The 26,837-nt window shown below is 44.1% G+C and overlaps 1 protein-coding gene across 1 annotated transcript; it reads left to right on the forward strand.

Annotated features, from left to right (window-relative positions):
* The first annotated feature begins 16,761 nt into the window (after positions 1-16,761).
* On the forward strand, positions 16,762-17,391 carry LOC146551293 (uncharacterized). The gene has a single exon (XM_085261022.1). It carries the CDS (start codon positions 16,762-16,764, stop codon positions 17,389-17,391), a length of 630 nt encoding a protein of 209 aa, XP_085117148.1.
* Positions 17,392-26,837: the final 9,446 nt, after the last annotated feature.

Genomic DNA, 26,837 nt, shown 5'->3' on the forward strand with positions numbered 1-26,837 from the left:
GCTTTTCAGTGAAAATACAGAAACTTTGTTTAATCGCCTTTTGCAATCTGTCCTCGTACAACATGGAAAATGTGGCAGTGATACCCAACATTATTATCCTGTTCTTGACTGGAGGAAATCTGGAGCAGGACAGGCACAAAGAGCACTCTACTAATTAACAAGCTGATGCTTGAAACCTGTTTTGGTAAACAGAGAGCTGAACGTGATGGATCTACATTCCTGCCCAGCAAGCGATGAGTAGACTTAAGGAATCCAGGAATTCCTCTAAAATAACCTTCCATTGGCAATATTCCCATCAGATATGGGAGCCACCTGTCGTCTACAAACACTGACTGATGAACGGGTATCATTAAAGTTGCAAGTGGCCTAACCCATCTCCCCAAAGAGCCAATCATCTGCTTTAAAATAGCCCAACCAGATAAACAAACAAACCAATCATTTTGTTGCATCAAAGCAAGAGAACTCCTAAGGTTCCCAACAGTTTCAACCATGTGGTGGGAAGATGAGCGATAGCCCCATGAAGTCTGGACCCTAGACCCTAACTACCCGAACAATTAAAAATAACAAAGGGTCAACTGGAAACCAAGTTACTCTGAACTGAAAAACCTCTTAGGTGAGAAGTGAAATGTCTCCAGAAAACCTAAAGAAGTTGAATATTTAAGAACACCTATCCACCTATGATCTGGATTACTGAGAACCTGCTACTATATACAATCAATATGCACAAATCGAACCTACAGAAAAGGCTAATAGTTGTGTGTGATGTGCCTGCATTGCTCTGCATTTTAAAACACTAGTTTTCTTTAAGAAAAGGAGAAGAAATGATGCAGTCGTCTTTCAGAGGGGTTTGCAGTTACGTACAGCATAGATGTAATGTTGATTTAAGGTTCACTAAAGTGAACTTTAGCTTGGTGGTCGAATGAATGTGAAACTGCGTGCGTGTGTTATATCAGGGCGAACATTTTTATCTATTCATACGCTTTTTAATGTTCTGTTTACCATTGAAACTAGAGTTGTGGTTCTCTGCCGGTTCACTGATTAGCCTGGTCTCACTACCCTGGAATAACTCCCTCATGATGTTATCAAGATGGCTGCCAAGTGGAGCGGCTTGCCAAGAAAGGTTTGGTCACTTTGGCTTTAAAAAGATGTTCACGCTGCAGTGCACGCGTGAAAAGAGCTTTCACTTTGCAGCAAACGACACGATCGATGAACTGTTTGAATTGTATTACTTTCCACTCTTTCGCGGTCACACTGTGCAGCGAAACACGTCTTCTTATGCACAGACTGAGTGCATAAATCTCTGCACTCCACCTTTGGGTGGGTATATAGTGGAAAAAATTAACAGTTGAAAATCTGAAGCAGTACGAAATGGCTGATTCACTTTATAGTGACTGAGTTAAGAACTCGAACACACCCCAGGGGCATTAAAGTTCCTCATCTGCCTCCGTGAGCTGCGAGTCAGTGCTACTGCTGAAGCTCCATCTTCTCCCGTGTGCACAGATGTTACCGTCAAAGTTTTCATCAGTTTCCAGCCTCAGAACTTCCAGCATTAACAGCAACAGTGACACTGTGGAATAAAAAAGTGTTGTGGGTATGCTGCATGTGTACTTTCAAACTTTGCTCTCCAAATTTGCCTCCAGCAGCTTTAACTTGAAAAACAAAACGGAGAAATGCTGTCGACGTCCGCTGGCTCCAAATCAGCCGTTACTAAGCAACAGCCAACAGGCTGAGGACTGTACAGCTACAGTAGCTATAACCGGAAACTGTGCATGTGTGCGTGTGTGTGTGTGTGGTCAGAGACCTAGGTCCTCTTGGGGGGCGACAGCAGTGGATCGAAAAAGAGACGAGCAGGGATGTATGTTCGTAACCATAGCAACAGTGAAGTCCAATTTGTGTTTAAATAAATTCATAGCGAGTGCGGCTAATTAGCCCACAGGCACACACACACACACACACACACAGTAGTGAGAGCAGGAGAGCAAAGTTAAGTGCACAGTGTTCAACGTCCTGGGGCTTATTGATAACTCCGCTCCTCTCCTGTCTCTTCATCTTCTCTTCTCCTTTAGTTTTCTGTCTCCGTCTCTCTCTTAGCACTTCTCGATTCCCAGCCTCAGTTCTTCAAAGCTGTCGCCACAACGTAAGCCACTGGGAGAGCACACATTCAGTGAAAGCTTAGGGACTTTCCAAACTTTCCTGTAAAAAGATTCTGAGATAAGCCCCTGAATTATGGGGATGTGCACAACCCTTCAGATACCTCAGTGAGGAGGTGCAACAGTATGGATGGAACAACTCTGAGCAGTGCACCTGTGCCAATTATCCACTCTTAACATCTTTCCAGTGCTCCTAGCAAAGTCGTGTCCTCAAACCACAAACCAGGGATTCTCAACAACGACCTCCACATGTCCATCAAACAGGACTCGAGGCTTCAAACTTTTGTTTTTGATAAAGCTTTTATTTAGGGATGTATCAGGTGACCCTGAACAATACTGCTAGCCGGTCTTTAAGTGATGACGTATGAACTATGGTTTTGGGTCCAAACTACTCTGTGTTTATTAAGGCTGTTGTGTTTTTAACATGTTGTAATTCTTTGTATGTTGTCCTATTTAATCTGAACAAACCCTTAAAAGAAGTCAGTGATCACTGTTGGCCTCTCTCTGTTTTTATTACTACTGTTTATTTTAAAACTCAGTTTAAAACTTTACATTGTAGTGTACGATGAAGTTCGGTCCGTTTACAGCATCCTGCCATGCGATTGCATTTGTCTCTAACCATCGGGAACCCTCACGTTCACTTTTATTGAGTGGAAAAAAGTTAGCGTTCATGCTCCAGCTTCACTGTGTTTATGTTATGCTAACATAGCTGTGTCGCTAGCAATCACGTAGCACATCGTTATATACCAGCTAGCCCAACTTCAGTTTTCTGTCTTCATTTATGTTGGAAGTGACAGCAGAGCTGTACGTTTGAAATTTTCAGAAATCTCTCAGTCAGAACATGCTATATCATGCTTAGGTGGAAACTAGCAAGCTAACTTCCTGCTAACTTCTAACTCTGTTAAACTTCATAAATCCTGTTTTTGTTGATGCCTGGCTGTTAAACTTAATTGTTACACCTGGTAAAGCAGCAACGCTGATGATTTTATTACAGATGAAATGATTTAGACAGTTTGTAACTCTCAGTGATGCTGCAGTGTTCGTTTGACTTTGGGACCTGAAGCGGACACAGCTAATGACGTCAGACTTAAAGACGGGTAGAATCAGGCTGGTTGCTTTCCATAATGCACCGAATATTTCTTGTCTACTTCCCTGCTGTCACTCATTTATTTGCGACTATTATTACCTGTTTTTTCTCTCTCTTCCATAGTTTGTGCTTAATCCCATCTCTCTTTGCTCCTCTGTTTCGGCTTCTTGTTCTATAAGCAATCAACTGGTCATGGTGGTTCTTGGCTCTTCCAGTGGGATCATCCTGTAAAAAGGGAGTTCTGTCTCCTCACCATCACCAGATACTTGCTCTGAGAGATCATTGTGGTTCTCTCTTTAATGCTGTAGGGCTCTTAACATATAATGTAGAATTTTGTTGTAAAGCTAAGCACCTTGTCTAACACCCACACACACTCTGCTGGATGCAACTGTGGGTCACCTCAGGACACTTTGAGATGTAAACAGGAGTAGCTGGGGCTCAAACCACCAAACCTTCTGATTGGTAGATGACCTCACCCTATCTGCTGAGCCAGAGTGACCCCAATCTATGGATGATTGGAAAACTTCCTGAGGAAACCTGGTCTTATTAGGCGCGACAGCCTCCATCACACTTTGGATGGTGTAGCTCTGGCTGAACACCAGGAAACAGAGTCGCAGTCTTTTTAATCTGGGATTTCAAAAAGTTAAATCACATGCAAAACACAAAGGTCTACACAGGAATGTGATAAATCTGATTTCCCTTCCTCCCTCTGAGGTTCATTTATTTCACCACCATTTTTCTTGTCTACCCCCCATTCCCCTTTCCCACCTCTCTCTTCTACATGATCATCTTTCTTCTGGTCTTATCTCGTCCTTGTTACTATACTTCCTTATCTGCATTCTTCTCCTCCTTTCCCCTTTGCCTCACTCTCATCTAATCATCGGTTTTCCTCCTCTTGGCCACATTTTCCTACAAATTAAAGACTAACCTCTACGCCTCACCTGAAGGTCAGAATATCAACAGGAAGCATCCATCACTCTTTGCCCATATTTGGACGTGTATTCTCTTCATCACCTCCAGCGACGAGGCGTTCTGTCAGAGCAACATTGTTGAGTGTCAGATCGTATCTGTAGCTGATGGACACAAACACACTCACACATCCCTCCTTGGTGTGTCCTTGTCTGGTCCTAACTGTGTTTTCCCCTAAAACCCGAACAGATGGGATCATCCTTTAAAAGCAAGGACGCACAAAAACTCTTAAAACAGTCATGTTCTCGAGTCACACATATGCATGTCTATGAGAGAGGGGAGATAAGAGATAACTGCAGCTCCTCCTGCGTCAGCGCTGCAGACAGCGCAGAGAGTTCGACTCTGCAGCATTTACATGACAACACTCAGCAGAAATCCAGAATGAACAAAATGAAGACTGAGGGGGTGAAAGCAGTAGTGCCGTACAACAAAACAAATCATTAGTCTTGAACATTAAGACCTCCTGCTTCATCTAAAATATGTTTCTGCTGTAAGTAGAATCTGCCTTCAATCGCTTCTGCCTGCAGGACAGCTGATTACTGGGAAACTAATCCTTATTACAGAAATCTTCCTCACTCACTCAGTTTAACTTGTTAGTTTGGAGAATGTTGGCCACAATTTTGTGGGAAAATTGCATCCACCTGCAGCAGGAACTATTACACAGGCCCAGCATGTACTAGAAGACAGCTCCAGCGAGCATCCATTAGTTTAAATGATTAAACTGGAACTGTTTCAGATGAATAACTAAACTACCTGAATTCTTACAGCTTCACAGACATCACACATATTTCTATTTCCTGGTACAGCAGGCTGTTGGTCATTTAAGGGGAAGCTAGCATGCTAATCAAGTCGCCCGCATCCAGAATTGAAGAAAAAACACTTAAGAGGTCAAAGCAGTAGTGCAGTAAAACAAAACAAATCATTAGTCCTGAATATAAAGGGATCCCACTTCATCTAAAACACATTTCTGCTGTCAGCAGAATCTGTCTTCAATCATCCGTGCCTGTAGGATGGCTGATTACTGGCAAACCAAACTGATTCAGCCTGCATGATTTCAGTAATGAGGATTATTTTGTACTTTTGAGAATGCTGGTCACAAAGTTTTGGAAAATTGCACCCACCTGCAGCGGGAACGAAAATACAGCTCCAGCAAAGATGTGTAAATAATTAGATTGAAAATAAATAAAAAGTAATCAAATTACCTGAAGTCTTAGTTTAAAACACATATTTGTGTTTTCTCAAACTGCTATGTTAGCTTCTTCAAACTGAAGTCCCCGGCGCTCACGTTTAGGAGATGAAAATCTATTTTTCTTAGACCACAAAACAGTCTGAGGTGATGAAACGATGAAGCAAAGAGCCGTGATCATCTGACCGCTGTCTATGATCAAACAGGAGTTGAATCTCATGCGTCGGGCATAAAAACTCTGAAAGTGGAACAAAAACAGTGTAAAAGTAAAGTGAATGAATAAGGAAAATGTTTCTCTCACTAAAAATGATCTGAAACTCTTTTTTCATTGTTAACTATTAAGTGAAATCTCTGAGAAGTTAGAGCCACTGTGTAAAAGTCAAAAACTACCAAAATTTATCAATAAAATTTTACATTTCATAAAAGACTTCATTGAATTATGTGTCTGGTCCTTATCTATACACCAATCAGGCTTGAAATTATGCCTAATATTGTGTTGGTCCCTCTTTTTCTTCCAAAACTGCCCTGACCCATCAAGGCATGGACTCCACTAAGATCCCTGGAGCTGTGCTGTGGTGTCAGCAGGCAAGGTTTCCTGTGGGCAAGGTTTCCCAGCAGAGCACTGCCCAAAGCGTCACGCTGTCTCCTCTGGCTTGCCTTCTTTCCATACTGCATCTGCTGTTGGCTGTTTTGGCAGTGGACAGGGGTCAGCATAGGCACGCTGACTGGCGTGTAGCTATGCAGCCTCAGAGACAACAGCCTGCGCTGCACTTCTATCAGAACCAGCATGAACGTCTTCAGCAGTTTGAGCTACAGCTGCTCATCTGTTGGACCACACGGACCAGCCTTCACTCCTCAGCAGTGTTGGCCAAGTTACTTTGAAAAAGTAATTAATTATAGTTATTAGTTACTTCTACAAAAAAGTAACTGAGTTAGTAACTAAGTTACAAGATTCTAAAAGTAATTAATTACTTGAAAAGTAACTATTGCGTTACTTTAAAAAAAATGTTTAACCCTCTGAGGTCCAGATTATAATTGGCCATTTTTAACTACTTTTGATTTTCCCTCTAGTTACTTTGCCTTGTTTGGTCTCATCCTTTTCAGCACAACCTCACGTGTCTGAATTTACAGTCATGTTTTCATTTTGACAAACTGTATTAACACAATTGAGCTAAAATCAGACAAAAAAACATACAATCCAAGTTTAAAAAGTTATATTTTTACTGTAACAACCACAAACATGTTTAATGAATCATAATTCATAACTTTAAATGCAAATATAAATTGTCAATTTTAAAATCCTATGCACAAGTTTTGCAAACAAGTTATTTGCAGCCATTTACCTTTGACCTTGATTTTTTAAATAACCATTTCAAACTATTTACAGAACAATCAGCTGTTCTTCAAAAAGATGCCACAAATTATTTGTGCCACTCGAAAATAATAATTTCTGTCCACTATAAAGGAAACATCACAGCCTGATACCTGCAGGTCTGACAGCAGCAGGTGTGTCACTCCTGTTTCTACCTGGAGACAGCAGTCGCCTCATTGTTCTGACACACAACACAAAACTATCCACAACACTACACACTAACTACACAACACATTAACTACACACTCCAAACACGCTAAACCTCACAAATCTCTCACATCTCAAAACTCTCTCTCTCTCTCTCTTCCTAAACAACCAAATGTCATGTTGCCATATCATTTTTTGATTGGTCAACATGGTGCATTCTTCCACCAACACAAACGGGCAGTTTTTGTTTTGTTTTATTATTTGTTGCTCATAAGCAGAGAGTGTCGCTGCGCTGTCCTTAGACAGTAAACATGAAACTATTGAGGAAAAACACACGTATATATTGTTTATCACGACTCTGGTTTTACGTGGCCTATCAACACAGTTTATAAACTGGTATATGTCACCTTGTTGCTTTGTCATTAAGTGGTCATGTGATTGTCTTACCACGACTACTTTATCCTTCCTCAGTCAAACAGTAGCACACATGCGATTGTTTTGCCCCCTTAGCTCCAGGTGTTAGTGGTGCAATGGATCAAAAATCTCGCGGTTCGGATCAAATCACGGTTTTAAGTCATGGATCGGCTCAACTTTTGGATCAGGAAAAAAGAAAAAAAAGACAAGATTTTACCATTTACTTATTAACTTTTTAAGTATTTTTTGCCTATTAAAAACATTCAACTCAAGACTCATTCCATGCAATTATATAAAACAAATTAAGGTGCAGCACAGGGCAGTACAGGGCTTGTATCTACCACTCCGCTGGGATGTAACGAGCGGTCACGGTCATGTAGCTTTCCGTTGACCTGGAGCTCCACCCATTTGTAGTTGGGTAACAAAAGATGCCTGGGACAGTTCAGCCATAACTTTAAACTTCTCCTGCTCATACATGCTTGGAACGATCCACTAAAGTGGACGCGCAACGTGAAATCATAGTTTAAACCCCTTGTTTTGCACAACAGACGACGGCCTCCCGTCTGCAGCTTTTTCGAATCTTCGGATCACGTTTGTACCGAACTGTGGAGCGGGATCGGTTCGGATTTCGGATCAACCATGATCCGTTGCACCACTACCAGGTGTTGTGCCATAAAGTGATTGCCGTCCGCGGGAGCGCGAGCACCTGCTTAAAGCTGTAGCACCCAGATTACTTACAGCTACTTCCGTGCAACTGATATAAGGCTGAACACAGCTTCAACCGTCTGTTTGTTGAAAAATAGTAACGTGACCGCATTTTCTTGTTAGTAACGGTAAAGGCGTTGTAACAATAGAAATAGTAATTAGTTAGATTACTCGTTACTGAAAATAGTAACGCTGTAATTCCCATCACTGCTCCTCAGTGAGCCTTGGCTGCCCACTGCAGACTGGAAACACCTGACAAGACAAGAAGACACGATTGTAGGTCTCTACCTGTAATACAAAGTGCCTCGAGGTGTCTGACCACGTTGTGTCTAAAGAGAGGATAGTGAGTCACTTTAGCATCCAGTGTGCTTTCAGTCCAATGACAGGAGAAAAGAAAAGGATAGGGTTAAGTTCAGGTCATCGCTAATGAAGTGAAATGACTCATGAAAAGCAAAAATTAAGCTCATAAATAACAAGTCAGATGCTTTTCCATGTGGTTCGTGAGCCATTTCATGATAGCGTGCTGGCAGCAGAGGCCTCCTGATGTCAGCGTGTTGCGTGCACCAGGCCTCCAATCATCTCTGTGGCTTTATGCATGTGGCCAAGGTTGCTAGGCTAAAAGGTGCACTGCCAAAAAAACACACGCTAGGTTTCGAGCTTTCTCATTCATCTTGTGCTTAACTATCTGCTCAGTGGACAATTAATTGCGCTACACGTGACTGTAGCAGTCTATGCAGCTGGAGCTCAGAGAAGGGCTTTTGTCTCTGCTTTAACAGCGATGCTCCGACTGAATGTCAAACAGCTCGTGAAACAACAGAAGCCTCCTCTAAATAAAAGCTGCTGCAAAGTTATTGCCAGCGTTTCTACATTTTGCTGCTCTAAACAAGCTCGCCGTGTTCCTCCCCGCCTTTGTAAAGTGGAACATTTACCTGTTGTGCATGACTCCCGATGATTGAACTACTGAAAGAAAATAAGAAAGTCAAAGTTTCGCAGGAAATGAAAAAGAAGATGAACACACGCAGGACTCCGACTGTATAAACATGTGACGCAGCCAAACCACAAATCAGCCCCGGCTAACTGCCTTCAGTGGTGTGTGTGCAGCTCACCACACACACACAGATCCATCCTTTATCAGTGTTGAATTATTATTATTTTTGCCTGTCATGTTATTTTATTTTATTTTGCTCCTGTTCATTACACACTCGTCTCATACTTCTGTCTCCGTGAGGACACAAACGACACAATCAGCCTGTGAAGCTCAAACCTGAGCTATTTACTGTAGACTCGCTCCAAGCTCGAAAGCAAGACCGAACCGCAGATCTGCTCGAGTCTGCTGCGATCCAGCAGTCGTTTTTCTTAGAATAGATGTGCAAATGAGCCCGTGTGTGACAGAAAGTAATTAGCAGCTGTGTGGTTGGAAGCCAACAGGTCTCATTGTCAGAAACAACTTCTGGGAAACATCATCAGTGTTAATAGAGAGAGAGAGGAAGCATGTGCGTAGGAGTGTATGATCATTTCTTCCAACACACACTCTTCATGTCTCCAGTGGTGCGTCGCAGCACACGTCATCATCAGCAGCTGTTCTTCCTTCTGTGATCGTTTCAGATCAGCAGGAAGCGGTTCTACCTGACGGGCTGGGAGCAGCTTTGGAACGCTGTACTCAAACTTCAGGACCAGACCTAGCTTGCTATATAAAGTTATCTCAGTGTCAAATGATGACTTAACGGAAGAGCCCGAACTTGACAACATTCAGGAATACGGTTGGTGTAAAAGCTTTAGTGTCAGGTTGAATTATGTCCCAGAAGACCTGATAAAGTTTTGCTTTTGTCAATGATTGCTGAACCCTTCCACCTCATTGTTAGTCCATTTAAAAAACTCGACATTTTGCCGCGACGATTCGAAGAGCCGGACAGTAAATAAACAGCAGACAGAAATGAGGCAGGTCGAATCGTTTTGCGCTTCACACATGCGCAGGACTGGAACGTCACAACTCTGTGAAAACGACTGAAAACGATAGTGCAGACGCGGAGCGTTTTCAGACGACAATGCCGTTTTCAAATTTATCCGGGCTAGTGGGGACGTAGCCCAAGAGGAGCACCTTGCAAGCCTTAGTGCTGGGCCTAACCTGTTACCCACCAACAAGTTCACGAAAGAGTCCAAACTTGGGCATGCAGTTTACTTTATTAGGTGTGCAGCTGGCAGAGTTGATGCAGGGAGTATGAAAAGGTTTTAGTGTAAGAGCCCAGGGAAGTATATACATCCTGCAATAATATAAATACATTCATCATTTAAATCTCCCGACAAGACAAAGATTCACTGTCATTCAGCCACATCATGACTGGATGCTGTAACGCAGCAGAAGGCTGATGCAAATGGAGGAATGATGCGGTCTGTGTAGGCTGAAGCCAATAAACATCATCAAAGTCATCAGTTTACAAAGAGAAGGAGATAAGGCTGGTAGGCCGAGATAAACTGCAGGGAAACTGGCCCCCATTTAACAGCTTCTGACTGGGACGTGGATCTAAAGAGGAGACTTCTTACTGGCTGAACAGAAAGCATCTTGGGATGGCAGGTTATACATTGCACCATAACTAATGAAATTATAATGTAGATTTGTTTAGTGGGACTCAAAAAATAGCAAGCAACCATATTTCACTACCAGATGCTGTGAAAGTCAACAAACTGAAGAAACCAGAGGACACACAGCCGGGGGAGCTAAATACAGCTTAAGATAGCAATGGGAGACTAGCCACCAGTTGGAACCGCGCCGCAGGCTAATTTAGCCTTCACTGCCCCGCTCGTGCAAGACACTCAGGCTAATCGCTAAAATGCTTTTGACCCTAAGGGAATCAGAGGGTCTCTATCCACTATCTAATCTCTCCAGCATGCCTTGGATCTGCTGCAGGCTCCTCAGCTGTACAAACCCAAAACACCTAAGGCAGGAGGCTTTCTAGTCAAATACTCAAACTACGTTAACTTGTCTCTTCTAATGTGGAGGAATCGTCCAGATTCTCTAAAGGTAACTTCATGTTCCCTGCAGGAGAAGCACATTTCGGCTGCTTAAAAAATATATATATATAAAAAAAATCTTATCCTGTATTCAGTAGCAACAGCTTGTGGTCAAAGGTGAGGGTGGAAATGTAGATTGACCCATAAATCAAGTGGTTCACCTTCATGCTAAGCTTCCTTATTAAAGGCCTGGCAACGATACGAATGCCAAGAAACACATCAGGAGGAGAAACCGATTAGTGAGCGAGCAGCAAACCATCTGCGATGTTCTTCTCATCCACACACAGATATCTGGACTAGCACTTTATGGCCTGTATGTTCTTCAAGTTTCATTTCACCTGTCATCAAGCATGCCAAACATGTAACGTTAGTTACTGCTGCTGCCAGCATTTCATCATTTTACACTCAGTTTCAGCTAAAACCGAGAAGTTCGACTGAGAAAGTTTTATAAGAGTGAAAACAGAGCCGTGTGTTCACTCGCAGGCAGGCCTGATATGGACAATTAAGCTCAGCTCAGAGCATATCTCATATATAGTGTGTTGTGCAGGCGTAGAGTGTAGACCCGTCTATTGCCTGTCTAGCCTGAGGCTATTGCGAGAAAGCGCTGAGAACATCAGTCACGTAGTTTGTTTTGACAGGAATTCAGCCATCTGAACAATAAGGTTATTGACTCATTATCAGTTCCCGATGCATCGGCCTCCGACACGTTGCACCTCCCCGTTTTACATCCGAGATCTTTTCCTGCTGTGCGACGCCGACAACACTAACGGAAATACGCGAACAAGCCGTGACTTCATCTCGATTTGAACACTCAGGAAGCAGAAGCACAGCAGAGGCCGGGATGAAGACTAAGTGTCCTGTTTTATCAGATGGAAGCAGACACAAAGCGAACACAGCAGCATCCTCCGTTTCCGAGCTGCCCTGAGAGTGCCTGTGCATGCAGACAGCCTCCTATCAGATCTCTATCAGTTTATTGATGACTGGGAGACGCTGATCAATATTCAGAGAGGTCACCTCTATCTATCTATCACCCCTAGCTCTCTTTTTCTCACTCTTTCCACTTGATATCATCTCTTCATCTAAATTAACTGTCTTATTTTTCACCTTTATCGGTTTTCTCTTCTTCTGTCTCTTTCTACCTCGTCTTATTTTAGCTGCCCAGTGTAAGATTTTATTATTTTATTCCCAGCATGTGCCTTCTATTACCCTTAATGTCTATTAGTTGAGGCACACCCCCACACACACTATGTCAGTACAGACAGTACTTCAGTGTTTGCCTCCCATTAAGCAGATTCCAGTCTGATTACATCCTGGAAGACAGACAATAAAACTCTTCACTGCATCAGCTCTTTTCCTTCTGTCCTGTTTTTCATCACAGCAGCAGGACGTCAGTCGGTCGGTCCGTTTAAACACCGCACCACTGATAAAAAATTGTTGAGGAGCAGTGAACTGCACATATATTTGATGGTGATTCACAAAGTATTAGACTGTAAAATACTGAAACTATAAACAGTTTGGTTTAAGATGAGGAAAAAAGCAAAACCATACATATTTCCACAGTTAGTGTTTCAGAGCATTTCCATGTAGTTATTATTATAAAGTTTGATGTTAAATCAAAGATACTGCCTGGGGGAACACCTACCACCCCTGAAGTTTAATCGCCCCTTTATTTGAGCCACTCAACACAATGAAACATGTTTACATTTGACACATTTTATCAGCTTTGTGTCCTTGTAGTTCATTCTTTTACTTTAATGCTGCAGCTGTAATGGTACAGTCAGGTTTGGTTTGGCATTTATTTCTGATATAGTTTCCCGCTGAGCCCCGTCCCTCTTTAGGATTATTGTTTCTTAAACGTGATCAGAACTGGGATAATCCTCAAAACCAGGGCATGCATCTGCACATAAACACAAAATATACATACAAGGCCTTCATTCAGTGAAAACTCACGGGACATGGGAAAATACAACACAGAGCAACTGTGATTATGGAAACCCAGTGTGGGATTCATAAGATATAGAAGCACAGAACTATGTTTATTTACAAAAAGGAAAACGGCAGACAGACAACAGACAAGGGAAACCAAACACTGACACCTCTTGTTTGGGGCTAATATCTCATAACTATTTGATATTAGTATAAAAACTAAGGATGACCTCACATGAGTTTAGTTTACATAGTTGAACAAAGTTAAAGTTGTTGAGGAGAATGTGTAAAGTGTAAAGTGCAGAAAATCCAAGATTAATATCACATGAGCACAGAGGGTCACAGCTAAAGAGGTTAACTACTGATATGATTGGGATGAATACAGCATTTCAGAAATACTGATTCATGATCCCGTGAAGACTCTGAGGGCAGTTTGACAGTTTAAGAGTAAAGTTTGTCGACAGAACATGACAGAGTTTATCATGGAAAGACTTACAGCTGCGTTATATTGTAAAGTAAAGGAATTAATAGGATTTTGTGGTGGAAATAACTGCATGGACTCAGCAGCGGCTCTGAACATCAGTTTTAACAAATGCAGCGTCCGAACTCTAAAACACTGAAACAAAAATGCAGCCTCTGCTTTCTTTTCTTTTTGAATGTAACATATTACTGGACTAAATTCAGTAATTACACTGCATAACAAAGCTTCTTCAGTTATCTGTGCAGCAGGCAGACAGAAAGAAACAAACACAAAACAAACTTTCAATTTTCTTCTTGCACTTGCAGTCAGCTGGTATTAGTCCGTGTGCGTGGGGAGGAAAATGATGGAGTGGAGATACAGACCTGACTTTTATTGTTACTGCACAAAAAGATACGAGTACGACTGTAAAATGCATCCAGGACAGAAACAACCGCATTATGCTGCTAACGCAACAACAGCTCCTTGCAAGCACCTGCACAGACAGCATGCTAACGCTAAGCTAGCCAAGAACACACAGTTACAGCTGAGTGTCGACCGCAGCCTGAACATTAACAGGTAACAAAGACAGTGATGAGCCGCTCATCGATTGAATACACTCAGTATTTGACATGTGATCTTTGTAGTTTCTTGTGATTTACATTTCATATAGTGCCCAAACTTTTTTGGAAACATGGCTGCATAAAAACAAAAAGAGAAAAAACATCAGGATGGTAATTTAAGTGTCACTCTAGCCGTCCTCCTCCTGCAGCCTCCATGCTCTCACTCTCTGACACATAACCAAATTCCTCACATCCTCCTCCTCCTCCTCTACACTCCTTTGTTGCTCTAACAGAAAGGGTCACTGTTTTCTAATGTCTCTGTCATGGCACACGGCTCTGCTCATCCTTAGCTGTATTTAGGGTGGATTAGATTGCATCTGTTTCAGGTTCATCTTATAAAAGTATCATATTCCAGACATAATCTGCCTGCTTTTAATCCCAGGTCAAAGTTTTACCTGAAAGCACAGCAGCAGTCACAGAATATCTGCTCTCCCTTTAATGCATTTTTGCTTTATCCCTAATCAGAGTAGGTATTACACATCAGCAGGTAACCTACTAATCAATCTGGAGGGGGCTTTTTTCCCTACATTTCAAAGGCGTTGTACTAAAGTCCTGCTGAAATCTCAGAAAGTGGGCGGCAGTCTGCTTTTTTGATGTGGTGGTGTTTGGCTTCATCACACCAAAGTCAGTGTGTGCTGGGACAGTTTGAAAGTAGCGGAAGAAGAGGAGCTCTTCCACTTTTAGGGCCATGGTGCTGGAACAGATTACTCCCTGCAGGTCAAGATTTCCTGCCACAAATACAGATGTTCAAACTAGGGCTGTGCGATATGACCAAAATCTCATATCCCGATATAAGAATTCTATCGTCCCGATAACGATATAAATCAAAAAAATGTAACATTTTTTGTAATGTTACATTTTCGCTTGCTGCAGGGAATTGCCTGTTCTAACGTTTGAGTCTAAGGTCTATTTTTTAGCACCTGACGGCTCTTTTTTACTTCTCATCCGTAAATAATCTGCTCTTTCACGTGATTCAGTTTATTTTGAAAAGTCTCAACAGGATCTTGAGCTTTATTGTGAAAGGTTTATGTGGAACATAAACAAGCGGACACGCGATGCTGTTACCGTCATTGTTGCTAACGACAACGCATAAAAACAGGCGCTTGTCCGTCTGTAGTGTGGTTATATTAAATATAAGAGAAAGAGAGAACTTTAAGAAATGAATAATAACTACAGTGACCATCAAACCATGAAGAAATATTGCTGTAAACAGTTGATTTTGCGACACCACGAAACAAACGACAGCGTAAAATGAAACGATAGACGTTTTTATATCGTCATCCGATATATATCGTTATATCGAACAGCCCTAGTTCAAACACTACTGTGTATTTAAAGGTAGGACAGTTCATGAGATTTCTGACAGTATATAGCAAATACTTTGAATGCCAAAGTCTCCATGCTGGTTCTGATGTAATCCTTGGGTTTTACTTTGCTCTCATGTTTCTGACTCTGAGTGGTTCTTTGTTCTTATTCCAGTTACTTCTTTTTCTGTTTGAAGGTTAGTTACTTGTGTGGATTACTGTCAGGGTTTTGTCTCGTCTTTCTGCTTTCTTTGTGAGTCTGGACTAAAATTCTTTTATTTTTGTGTATTTTTCGTCAACCATAACAAATTTACACCTCGAACCTTCTGAGGCCGTCTCAGACTCCGGTCTGGAACACTTCCTGAACCTAAAACAACATAAACTCGATGAGTCCTTCAGTAAGTTCCATCCCTAATCATATCTGCACAAACTAGACATTACAAGCAGGGGACTTTTTCACTGACGGGAGTGATTCTGATTCATCTGTAATGAACAAAATTATATCACATGATTCAGGACAGATTTACAGTCATGTGAAGAAGAAAGCACACCCACTGTCGATTAGTTTTAGCCTAATGATTCAGTATTTTGTAGAACCACTTTTAGAAGGAATATGTTGTTTTGTTTGACTTTATCAGACTCTCACAGAGTTGTGGATGAATTCTGGCTCTTGACAGCATCATGTCAGCTCATTTAGGCTGTAAGCATTAGTGTATGCACAGCTCTCTGAAGAGCCTGCCACAGCATTTCAAATCAGGTTGAGGTCTGGACTTTGAGTCATTGCAGAAATTTATTTTCTTCTTTTTCCCTTTTTGTTGGAGATCTGCATGTTGGGATGATTGTCTTGTTGCAATAACTAATTACAGTCAGGCGTTAGCAGACAGACAGATGGCCTCAAATCTGACTGCAGAATATTTTGGTACACAGAGGAGTTGGTGGTAAACTCAGTGAATGCAAGGTTCCCAAATCCTCAGCCCTGCCGACAGTTGGCATGAGGTGTTTTCGCTGATACGCTGTCCTTGGTTTTCACCAGACATGGTGCTGTGCATAACGGCCAGACATCTCTACTTTCATCTCATCTGTCTGAACGACATCGTTGCAGAAGTCTTGTGGTTTGCTCAACTTTGCAAACCTGAACCTCGCTGTCGTGTCCTTTTTAGAGAAGAGCTTTCTCTTGGCAGCTCTTCCAAACAATTCACAATGCAGGAACTCCAGCAACACTTAAGGGAAGAGGAACAACTTTATTGACTGACATTTTCTCGTTTGGCTCTTGGCGAAGGCGGTCGCACTTTTTCTCCTCTCCTCTCCCTTATCTTCTCTGCTTAGCTTCTTATGTCCTTGTCTTGTCTTGTGTTTTTACTTTTCCCTGGAACACTCTCTCACAGTCTGTTTCTAAAACCTAAAAGAGAATTATGGATTTGATCAACTGGTCTCTGAATTCTATTGACACCCTTTCCTCAACGAGAAGTCTGGGCTCGGGAGAACCCGAGTGCCCTGGAGGGACTTTCCCTGCTGGATACACGATGGACAGGTGGCAGACATGGAGGGTCGTGTGCCTGGCGGGAATGTCGATCGAGGACGCTGAAGATATCTACCTATTCGGAACCATGATAACAGGGATCTTGCTGATCGGAGCTGGCTTGGCCCTGGCTTATCGGAGAATTAAGAAAGCGGAACCGGCTGTTCAAACCCCCCCAAGGCTGCCCGCTGGGATTGAAACGATGGGACGAGGCGCGACTTCTCAGAACGGGCTCATTGAGAGCAGCATGGTTAAGATCTTGGAGACGCTTACAGCTGCTGTGAATACTCAGAATAAGACCTCTGAGCGTACATTGGATTACATCAGGGAGAAGTTCAATCAGAATAAGACCTCTGAGCGAAAGTTGGATCACATCTTGGAGCAGCTCACTGCAGTCGTGAGTTCTCAGAATCGGCTCTTTGAGCACAAGAATGACAAGACCACGGAGCGCAAGTCTGATAACATCATGGAGAAGCTCGCGGCTCTCCAACGGGAGATTGAGAGACCAGTGTCGGAGTGTTAAAGAACAGCTTTGAAATTCTCATGAGTTGTTCGCATAAAAGAAAAACCACCATTATGATGCGGCTATCCCTTCGGCGCCAGCTGTGGGCTCAAGGCTGGAGCTGAACAACAACACCCTGATAACGACTGTTTAGTCTGTTCCTTCCCATTCCATGCAAAGCCACCTGTGTTGGCTGGCAGACTGTTTACTTAGCCTAGCAGGGCGAAGGACACTGTCTCAGCTGAACTCTGGACACACACACACATACATATACACTGATATGCACACACGCATCACCCCTCCCTTTCCAAACGCCTTCGATGCTTGTTCCCTCCTGGGAACACGGCGGGTCTGAGCCCACGCTGGAATGGTAGCGCAGGGCAGGATGGCTGCTGTGTTTGCTTCAGATTACGCCCCACCCCCCACCCGACCCTGTGGCTTGTCACGTGTTCCATAATGTTGTGCTGTGGACATTTATGTGCTTTTTTGTGCAGAGGAGTTTTTTTGTTTCCTGTTCTCATGCTGTCCTACCAGGAGCCCAGCATGAGTAGAGGTCTCTTTTTTTCCTCTTGTACTTTCCCATTGTAGTGTATATTTCAGTGTTTTTCTGTAACGCTACCGATCTCCGACCTGTATCCCCATGTGATGTCTGTGTTGTGTGTGTATGGTCAGGGGAGGGGGTCCCATTTCACTGCAGGGCAACCTGCACGTGGCGAATAAAGCATTGATTGATTGATTGATTGATTGATTGATTGATTGATTGATTGATTGATTGATTGATTGACCAACGCATTTCGGCTTGTGACCTTCATCAGGGTCATAGAAAAACATTGTAGAAGTGTGCTTAAATAAAAGACAGGGAACAAAAAAAATTCAAATTAACCAATCACATCTTAATAGATAGAACAGCTGACACATAACAGGTTGGTATTGGTTAATTGGTCACGTCCAAGTAAATACTGGACTAGATCATCAGCTTCCAAACAAGCCTTTTCAGTCTTTTTCTAATTGCTCTGCCATGAACTTTAACAGTGGCTCATAGTGTGGTGGTTTACACATTTGCATAACAAGTATAAACTCCAGGGTTCAGGAGACACAAATCCTTTGGGGTTGCATCATTAAGGGCATCTTGTATAAAAGTCTGCTTAGTCAAACATGCAGAGCTACTCTCTGTGGGCAATCCTGTATGAATAAGAGAACACCTTATTCACAAGGGCTAACACTGCCATGAACTTTAACATTTGACTGATGCCTGCAGAGTCTGAGATGCTTTCTTTAAGCATCGCACCTTATTGGGGTGAGGTTGCTTCCTGATTAGCGTCTGCGATGAATGTTTAATCTGTCTCACTGTAGGATGATGGACAACAATTGCTTCTTTAAGATCGCTGATATTTTCCCTTCTTGGCCTTTTGTCAAAACATCCCTGAATTCTTAAGACCAGCAAACATCCAAAACATCTTCTCTGACAGAGGTGCTCACACTGGCTCATGATCATTTAATCAAGTGCATTTGATTAGTGGGAATACTCCTATGGAGACGCACTTCATTTTTCACACTTTTTTCTTTCTCTTTAGTGTTTGACAAATAAATAACAACATCTTGTAATCTGTCATATGTCAGGTTGTATTTACCTCATTTTAAGACCTAAAACTGAACCCAGTGATTTCTACCTTAGAGCTGAAAGAGGGTGTACTTTCCTTTTCATATGACTGTCCATGTACAGTGATTGCCTTCAGTGTTAACTCACTTCAGGTCACTAGTTTGACATGATGAGACGTGAACAGCTCAGTTGTTGAATGTTGCTGCAGAAAATACAGAGAACCTTGATTTAAAAGGCTGTAATATGAGCAAAACGTCCTTCTGGCAGGTTGGATTCATCAGCTGCGTTTCATAAGAGACCAACACTGAGGCTGGGAGGAGGTGATGGAGAAATAAGTGTTATGTGGGTGGGTGATAATGTGGCAGGGGGCTGCCACACAGAAGCAATAACACCACCTGTCATTTTTTTTCTGTTGATGTATTTAGAGATGCATGAAAGAGATGCAACCTTTTAACTCTTGACCCTGGAAACATGACATGGGACATCCAGTATAGAGGATTTAAAGCCAACAGCAGCATCATACATTCAGGATTATGGATTATCCGTCAGAGATCCTGCAGGGATCTCCTCGACAGACAAGGTCACCTCACTGACCCTAAAAGGAGGAAAAAGGCAGGGAGAGGTGTTGGAAACTGCAAGCCAAGAGTCTAACACATCTGATGATTGATTACAAAGTGGAACAATTCAACCATTTATTGTTTGTTTTCCCAGAAAAAAATTGGATGTTTAAGATGTGAGTAGAGCTCTGCAAGGACTGAAACTAAAACCGTTGAACAAGTGAGCTAACAATTGTGGCACAATTTCAGAAAAATGTTCCTCGATATAAAATTTTCAAGACTTTGAACATCTCATTATCTTTTCACAGACGTCTCCGTTTAAGATGGACGGGGTCGAAAATCGACATTGGATATGGGATATCTTTGGGCCCACGGGCATTAAAGACTGCAAAAGCTCAAAATGGACTGAGGCAAAGTGAAAAAACTGGAAATCAAAATTTTATATTCTTTTTTGGAAAACATGGACTCCACATCCTCCGGACTAAAAGGCAGAGGTTCAGTCTGACTTGTTGTAATTGCTCAGTTCTTAAGTCTGCATCTCTGATTGTACGGGGGTCAATAATATTTCATTTAAATAGTGAAAAACTCGCACTTATGGAACGATCACATCAGAGCTGAGAGATATATACAAGTTTTAGAGCAAGATAAGCTCCAGATTACATCTTTTTAAGGGTCTAGGTCTTGCATATTTCAGGAACACTAAACCCGGGCACCAGTTTAGCTTACTGGTTGGGCAGACAACGCATGGCTGAAATGCAGTGGACTGAGTTTGAGTCCCAAGAAACTTTGAATCAGAAGTGACCATTCATTGAGAGCCATCCATTTATCCATTTCCTGCCACTTATTCAGAGCTGGGTCACCAGGGCAGGAGCTTAAACAGAGAAGCCCTGACCTCTTTGTCCAGCCACCTCCTTTAGCTCATCCAGGAGAACACTGAGGCATTCCCAGGCCAGCCGAAAGATGCAGCCTAATCTCTCCAGTGTGTCCTGGGTCTATCTCAGGGCCTCTTCCTGTTAGGACATAGCCAGAACACCTCAACCAGGGAGCCTGCTAAGAAACCATCCCAATCAGATGCACAAAACACCCCAATTAGCTCCTTTCAGTGAGGATGGAAATTATCAGCTAATGCTAGCTACCTTGAATATCGAGGGAACAGTTTACCCTGCCCGGGATAGGGTTACCGGGGCCCCGCCCTGGAGCCAGGCCCGGGGAGGGTGCCCGAGGGCGAGCGTCTGGTGGCCGGGCCTTAGTCCATGGGGCCCGGCCGGGCACAGCCCGAAGAGGAGACATGGGCCCATCCTCCCGCAGGCCCACCACCCGCAGGAGGCGCCATAGGGGTCGGGTGCATTGTGAGCCGGGTGGCGGCCAGGAGCGGAGGCCCTGGCGGACCGACCCCCGGCTGCCAAGACTGGCAATAGGGACATGGAATGTCACCTCTCTGGTGGGGAAGGAGCCTGAGTTGGTGCGTGAGGTTGAGAGGTACCGGCTAGATATAGTTGGGCTCACCTCTACGCATTGTCTGGGCTCTGGAACCAGTCTCCTGGAGAGGGGCTGGACTCTGTCTCAGTCTGGAGTTGCCCCTGGTGAGAGGCGGCGGGCTGGGGTGGGTATTCTTATATCCCCTCGGCTTGCTGCCGGTACGTTGGGGTTTTTCCCGGTGGACGAGAGGGTTTGTTCCCTGCGCCTTAGGGTCGGGGAACGGGTCCTGACTGTCATCTGCGCTTATGCGCCGAGTGGCAGTTCGGAGTACCCAGCCTTCTTAGAGTCCCTGGGGGGGGTGCTGGAAGGTGCTCCACCTGGAGACTCTGTTGTCCTGCTGGGAGACTTCAATGCTCACGTGGGTAACGACAGCGAGACCTGGAGGGGCGTGATTGGGAGGAACGGCCTCCCTGATCTGAACCCGAGCGGTGCTTTGTTATTGGACTTCTGTGCTAATCACAGTTTGGCCATAACGAACACCCTGTTCGAACATAAGAGTGTCCATAAGTGCACGTGGCACCAGGATGCTCTAGGCCGTAGGTCGATGATCGATTTTGTAATCGTATCACCAGACCTGCGACCATATGTTCTGGACACTCGGGTAAAGAGAGGGGCTGAGCTGTCAACTGATCACCACCTGGTGGTGAGTTGGATCAGGTGGCGGGGGAGGACGCTGGACAGACCTGGTGCACCTAAACGCGTAGTGAGGGTGTGCTGGGAACGTCTAGCAGAGGCCCCAGTCCGCGAGATCTTCAACGCACACCTCCGGCAGAGCTTCAACAGCATTCCGAGGGAGACTGGGGACATTGAGTCCGAATGGACCATGTTCAGCGTCTCCATTGCCGAAGCTGCTGCATTGAGCTGCGGCCGCAAGGTGGTTGGTGCCTGCCGTGGTGGTAATCCCCGAACCAAATGGTGGACACCAGAGGTGAAGGGAGCCACCAGGCTGAAGAAGGAGGCCTATCGGGCTTGGTTAGCCTGTGGGACTCCGGAGGCAGCCGACAGGTATCGACAGGCCAAGCGGAATGCGGCTCGGGCAGTGGCTGAAGCAAAAACTCGGGTGTGGGAGGAGTTCGGAGAGGCCATGGAAAAAGACTTTCGGACTGCCTCGAAGAGATTCTGGCAAACCGTCAGGCGTCTCAGGAGGGGAAAGCGGTGCTCTACCTGCACTGTGTATAGTGCTGGCGGAGCGCTGTTGACGTCGACTGAGAAAATTGTCGGGCGGTGGAAGGAATACTTCGAGGACCTCCTTAATCCCACTGACACGTCTTCCGGGGAGGAAGCAGAGTCTGGGGATGAGGGGTGTGACCCACCGATTTCCGGGGGCGAGGTCACTGAGGCAGTTAAACAACTCCTTGGTGGCAGAGCCCCTGGTGTCGATGAGGTCCGCCCCGAGTTCCTGAAGGCTCTGGACGTTGTAGGGCTGTCTTGGTTGACACGTCTCTGCAATGTTGCGTGGAGATCAGGGGCAGTACCTGTGGACTGGCAGACCGGGGTGGTGGTCCCCATCTTCAAGAAGGGGGACCGGAGGGTGTGTTCCAACTACAGGGGGATCACACTCCTCAGCCTCCCCGGGAAAGTCTATGCCAGGGTGCTGGAGAGGAGGGTTCGTCCGCTAGTCGAACCTCGGATACAGGAGGAACAATGCGGTTTTCGTCCTGGTCGCGGAACACTGGACCAGCTCTTTGTCCTCTCGAGGATACTTGAGGGTGCATGGGAGTTTGCCCAACCAGTCTACATGTGTTTTGTGGACCTGGAGAAGGCATTCGACCGTGTCCCTCGGGGCGTCCTGTGGGAGGTGTTGCGCGAGTATGGGGTGTCTGGCCCATTGCTACGGGCCATTCAATCCCTATACAACCGTTGCAAGAGCTTGGTTCGCATTGCCGGCAATAAGTCGGACTCGTTCCCGGTGGGTGATGGGCTCCGCCAAGGCTGCCCTTTGTCTCCGGTTCTGTTCATAATTTTTATGGACAGGATTTCTAGGCGCAGCCAAGTGGCGGAGGGCTTTCGCTTTGGTGGCCTCAGAATCTCATCTCTGATTTTTGCGGATGATGTGGTTCTGTTGGCTTCATCGGGTGAGGGCCTCCAGCTCGCACTGGAGCGGTTCGCAGCCGAGTGTAACGCAGCGGGAATGAGGATCAGCACCTCCAAATCTGAGGCCATGGTTCTCAGCCGGAAAAGGGTGGAGTGCCCACTCCGGGTCGGGGATGAGTTCCTGCCCCAAGTGGAGGAGTTCAAGTATCTCGGGGTCTTGTTCGCGAGTGATGGGAGAAGGGAGCTGGAGATCGACAGACGGATTGGGGCTGCGGCTGCAGTAATGCGGACGCTGCACCGGTCAGTCGTGGTGAAGAGGGAGCTGAGTGTAAAAGCGAAGCTCTCAATTTACCGGTCGATCTACGTCCCTACCCTCACCTATGGCCACGAGCTGTGGGTAGTGACCGAAAGAACGAGATCGCGGATACAAGCGGCGGAAATGAGCTTCCTCCGAAGGGTGGCTGGCCTCTCCCTTAGAGATAGGGTGAGAAGTTCGGCCATCCGGGAGGGGCTTAGAGTAGAGCAGCTGCTGCTCCACATCGAAAGGAGCCAGCTGAGGTGGTTCGGGCATCTGGCAAGGATGCCCCCTGGGCGCCTCCTGGGCGAGGTGTTCCAGGCATGTCCCACCGGGAGGAGGCCCCGGGGCAGACCCAGGACACGCTGGAGAGATTATATCTCTCGGCTGGCCTGGGAACGCCTTGGTATTCCCCCGGACAAGCTGGAGGAGGTGGCTGGGGAGAGGGAGGTCTGGACCTCTTTGCTTAGGCTGCTACCCCCGCGACCCGACCTCGGATAAGCGGATGAAGATGGATGGATGGATGGCTAGCTACCTTGTTTAGCAATTTTGCATCATAGACTGTACAGGTGATTCATAAACTATACGGGTTAATCATATCCGCATACATATCTGCTAATTAGCACTAGTTACATTTTTTTTAGACAGGCAGTAGCTCACAACAGTACCAATAGCACAAACACGGACGATATCAATGCGAGTCTATCCAGTCTGTAACTTTTTTAACATGTTTTTAACATGTTTTAATGTTGTTCTATTTAATCTCAACAAGCCCGTAAAAACAGTCAGTGATCACAGTTGGCTTCTCTTGGTTTTTATTACCGCTAATCATTTTAAAGCTCAGTTTTTAAACCCTTGTGATGCAACTACAGCCCAGCCCATGCAGCAGTATATTAATGACTACCCTGATATTGTGGATGGATTATCTCAGTTGTTCTCCTGAATGAAGTTTGGTCCGTTTACAGCATCCTGCCATGCGATTGCATTTGTCCCTAACCATCGGGAACCCTCACGTTAACTTTTATCGAGTGGAAAAAAGCTTCACTGTGTTTGTTATGCTAACGTAGTTGTGTGGCTAGCGATCACGTAGCACAACATTATATACCAGCTAGCCCAACTTCAGTAACCTTTCAAACGTCACTGCTGTTTACTTTCCTGTCTTCATTTATGTTGGAAGTGATAGCAGAGCTGTACATTTGAATTTGTTTCATAAATCTCTCAGTCAGAACATGCTATATTATACTTAGAGGGAAGCTAGCGAGCTAACTCCTTGCTAACTTCTAACTCCGTTAAATGTCATAAATTCCATATTCATGGATGCCTGGATGTTAAACTTAATTGTTACACCTGGTGGAGCAGCAACAGTGATCATTTTTATTACAGATGAAAGAATTTAGACAGTTTTTCAACTCTCAGTAATGCTGCAGTGATCATTTTACTTAGGGACCTGTGGCGGAGTTTGGGCCCAGACATGGCTAATGACGTCAGACTTAAAGCCCGGATAGGAGTTTACTTAGTTTGTAGCCATTCAAATCATCAAAGAGAAACACCCCAGCACTCAATAACTGCTGTGTACACATACACTCAGGATCTCACAAGTGAAATGTCAGCAGGTCCTGATTAAAAAGAACCACGTCTAACATTAACGTGCTGGACGTGTATTCCAACAAAGACACAAGTAGTAAAGAAAACAGCTCAAACAGCTTAAATCAGTTAGGCTCCTCTGTAATCTGAGGGAGATTCCGTTACCACCTTTCTCTCAGATGTTACTCATGTTAAAAGCTTTGCAACTTGGCAGGAGGAAGATGAGATTTGCCCTTAAATCCAAGGCCTGGGTGCTTTTAGGTTGTGCTGTGTCTACACATGAAAAATAAAATACAATTCAGAACTCCATCACAGGATATGTTCAGGTAAAATACCACTGTTTAGGTGAGGAGAATGTGAACTCCAAAATTACAGCAGGTCTCTTTGGAGGAATAAATCACTACATGATGGCTCAAAACCCAGGTGTAAATACGAAGGGAAGCGTTATAGACGGGCTGAAGTTGCTCCAATTAGATGATGTCTTATTAACACAATGTAAGTGCATCTGCCTCTGAATATGCAGACATATTTTACAACTCTTCTCTGTGTGAAATTAACCAATAATTTCTATTTGTCAGCTTCCCAACACTTAAACTGTTGAGATATGGATATTTTAGGTGCAAAGTTCAAAACGTGTAAATCTGTGTAAAAATGTGTAAGAAAATACTGTAACAATGTTTAAAGACTATTGACATAGTGCTTTTCTCCTCGTGAAAGTATTGCCAGCGATTGTCCCACTGATGAACACTACAGCGTTAAACCAGTCAAGTGCAAACGAGCTGTTCTGCCTGTAGCTTGTGGCTGACTGCAATCGGGTTGGAGCAGCCTAAACATTTCACAACAGATGAACTGACAAGGCTTTGTTTTGTGTTTTTGTAAGCAAGGCAATCAGAAACTGCTTCACGTTATATGCAACAATGGACTAATTTTCTTCTTCCCGGGACTTTTGCCCTGCCATTGAAATGCCAGACACAAAGTACTGGAGGAGCTTTAGGCTCCGGAAAAATTTCTGGACAAAATTCAAAAGCTATGAAGTTTCTAAAGAAGCCGAGTAAAGTGAGTAAAGTTTCCAGCTTTCGAATCATCTTCGCAGTTCTTATGGAGGGATTTTAAAATACTACATGAGATGTAAACAATCATCAGATTAATTCAAAAAGTAAACGAACAATTCTGCTGGATAAACTGCTGATGAGTATAGAGGACTAAAAAATGTATCGGAATGAGTCCCTAGAGGAACATGAACCACATTTCTTGGTAATCCAGCCATCCTTATATACTTGCTACCATGAAGTGGGATAGAAGTTAGTACCTCAAAGCTGTACCTCTAGAATTATTACCTCAAAGTTATCTGGAAAAAGAGCAGAATGAGTTTGAGAAGAAGTTATTAATGAGCATCCTCTGAAGGGTCCTCTGAACTCGTCCTTGGATAAAGTGTGAGAGGATGAACTGCTTCGATCCGGAGGACGTGGTTTGAGTGTCTGACCAAGTTGCTTCCACAGCTTAGGTAATGTGTTTTGGGAGCGTCCATCTAGCAAGTGGTTAGGATATGCCTCAATGTCCACCCTGAAGAAATTTAGGTGATGGTTAGAGAGATCCACAGATGCCTAGACTGTCACAATTTTACATTGGATAACCAAAGGTAAAAAAAAAAATCACCCAAGAAAGTTTGAACCACAGTCCATCAAAACTTTCTTTCATTTGAGGCTTGACTGAAGACACTGCTCAATTGTCTGTAATATCTCTTCACCTACACAGCCACCACGGTCCTTAATAACTCTGTATATCGTTAAGAAAGTAAAAGTCTGTAAGTCAAGGTAAAAGATCTAACTTGATTTTTAATAAGGTAAGTTTCTAAACTCTGAGTCATTTCTCAGAGCGTCTAATGTCTGATTGTGTCCACACAGGCTGACCTTCAGCT

This window comes from Mchenga conophoros, linkage group LG20 (genome assembly GCF_057382185.1).
Source record: "Mchenga conophoros isolate Kocher_MC1m ecotype Shallow Benthic linkage group LG20, M_conophoros_male_GT1.1, whole genome shotgun sequence".
Lineage (NCBI taxonomy): Eukaryota > Metazoa > Chordata > Actinopteri > Cichliformes > Cichlidae > Mchenga > Mchenga conophoros.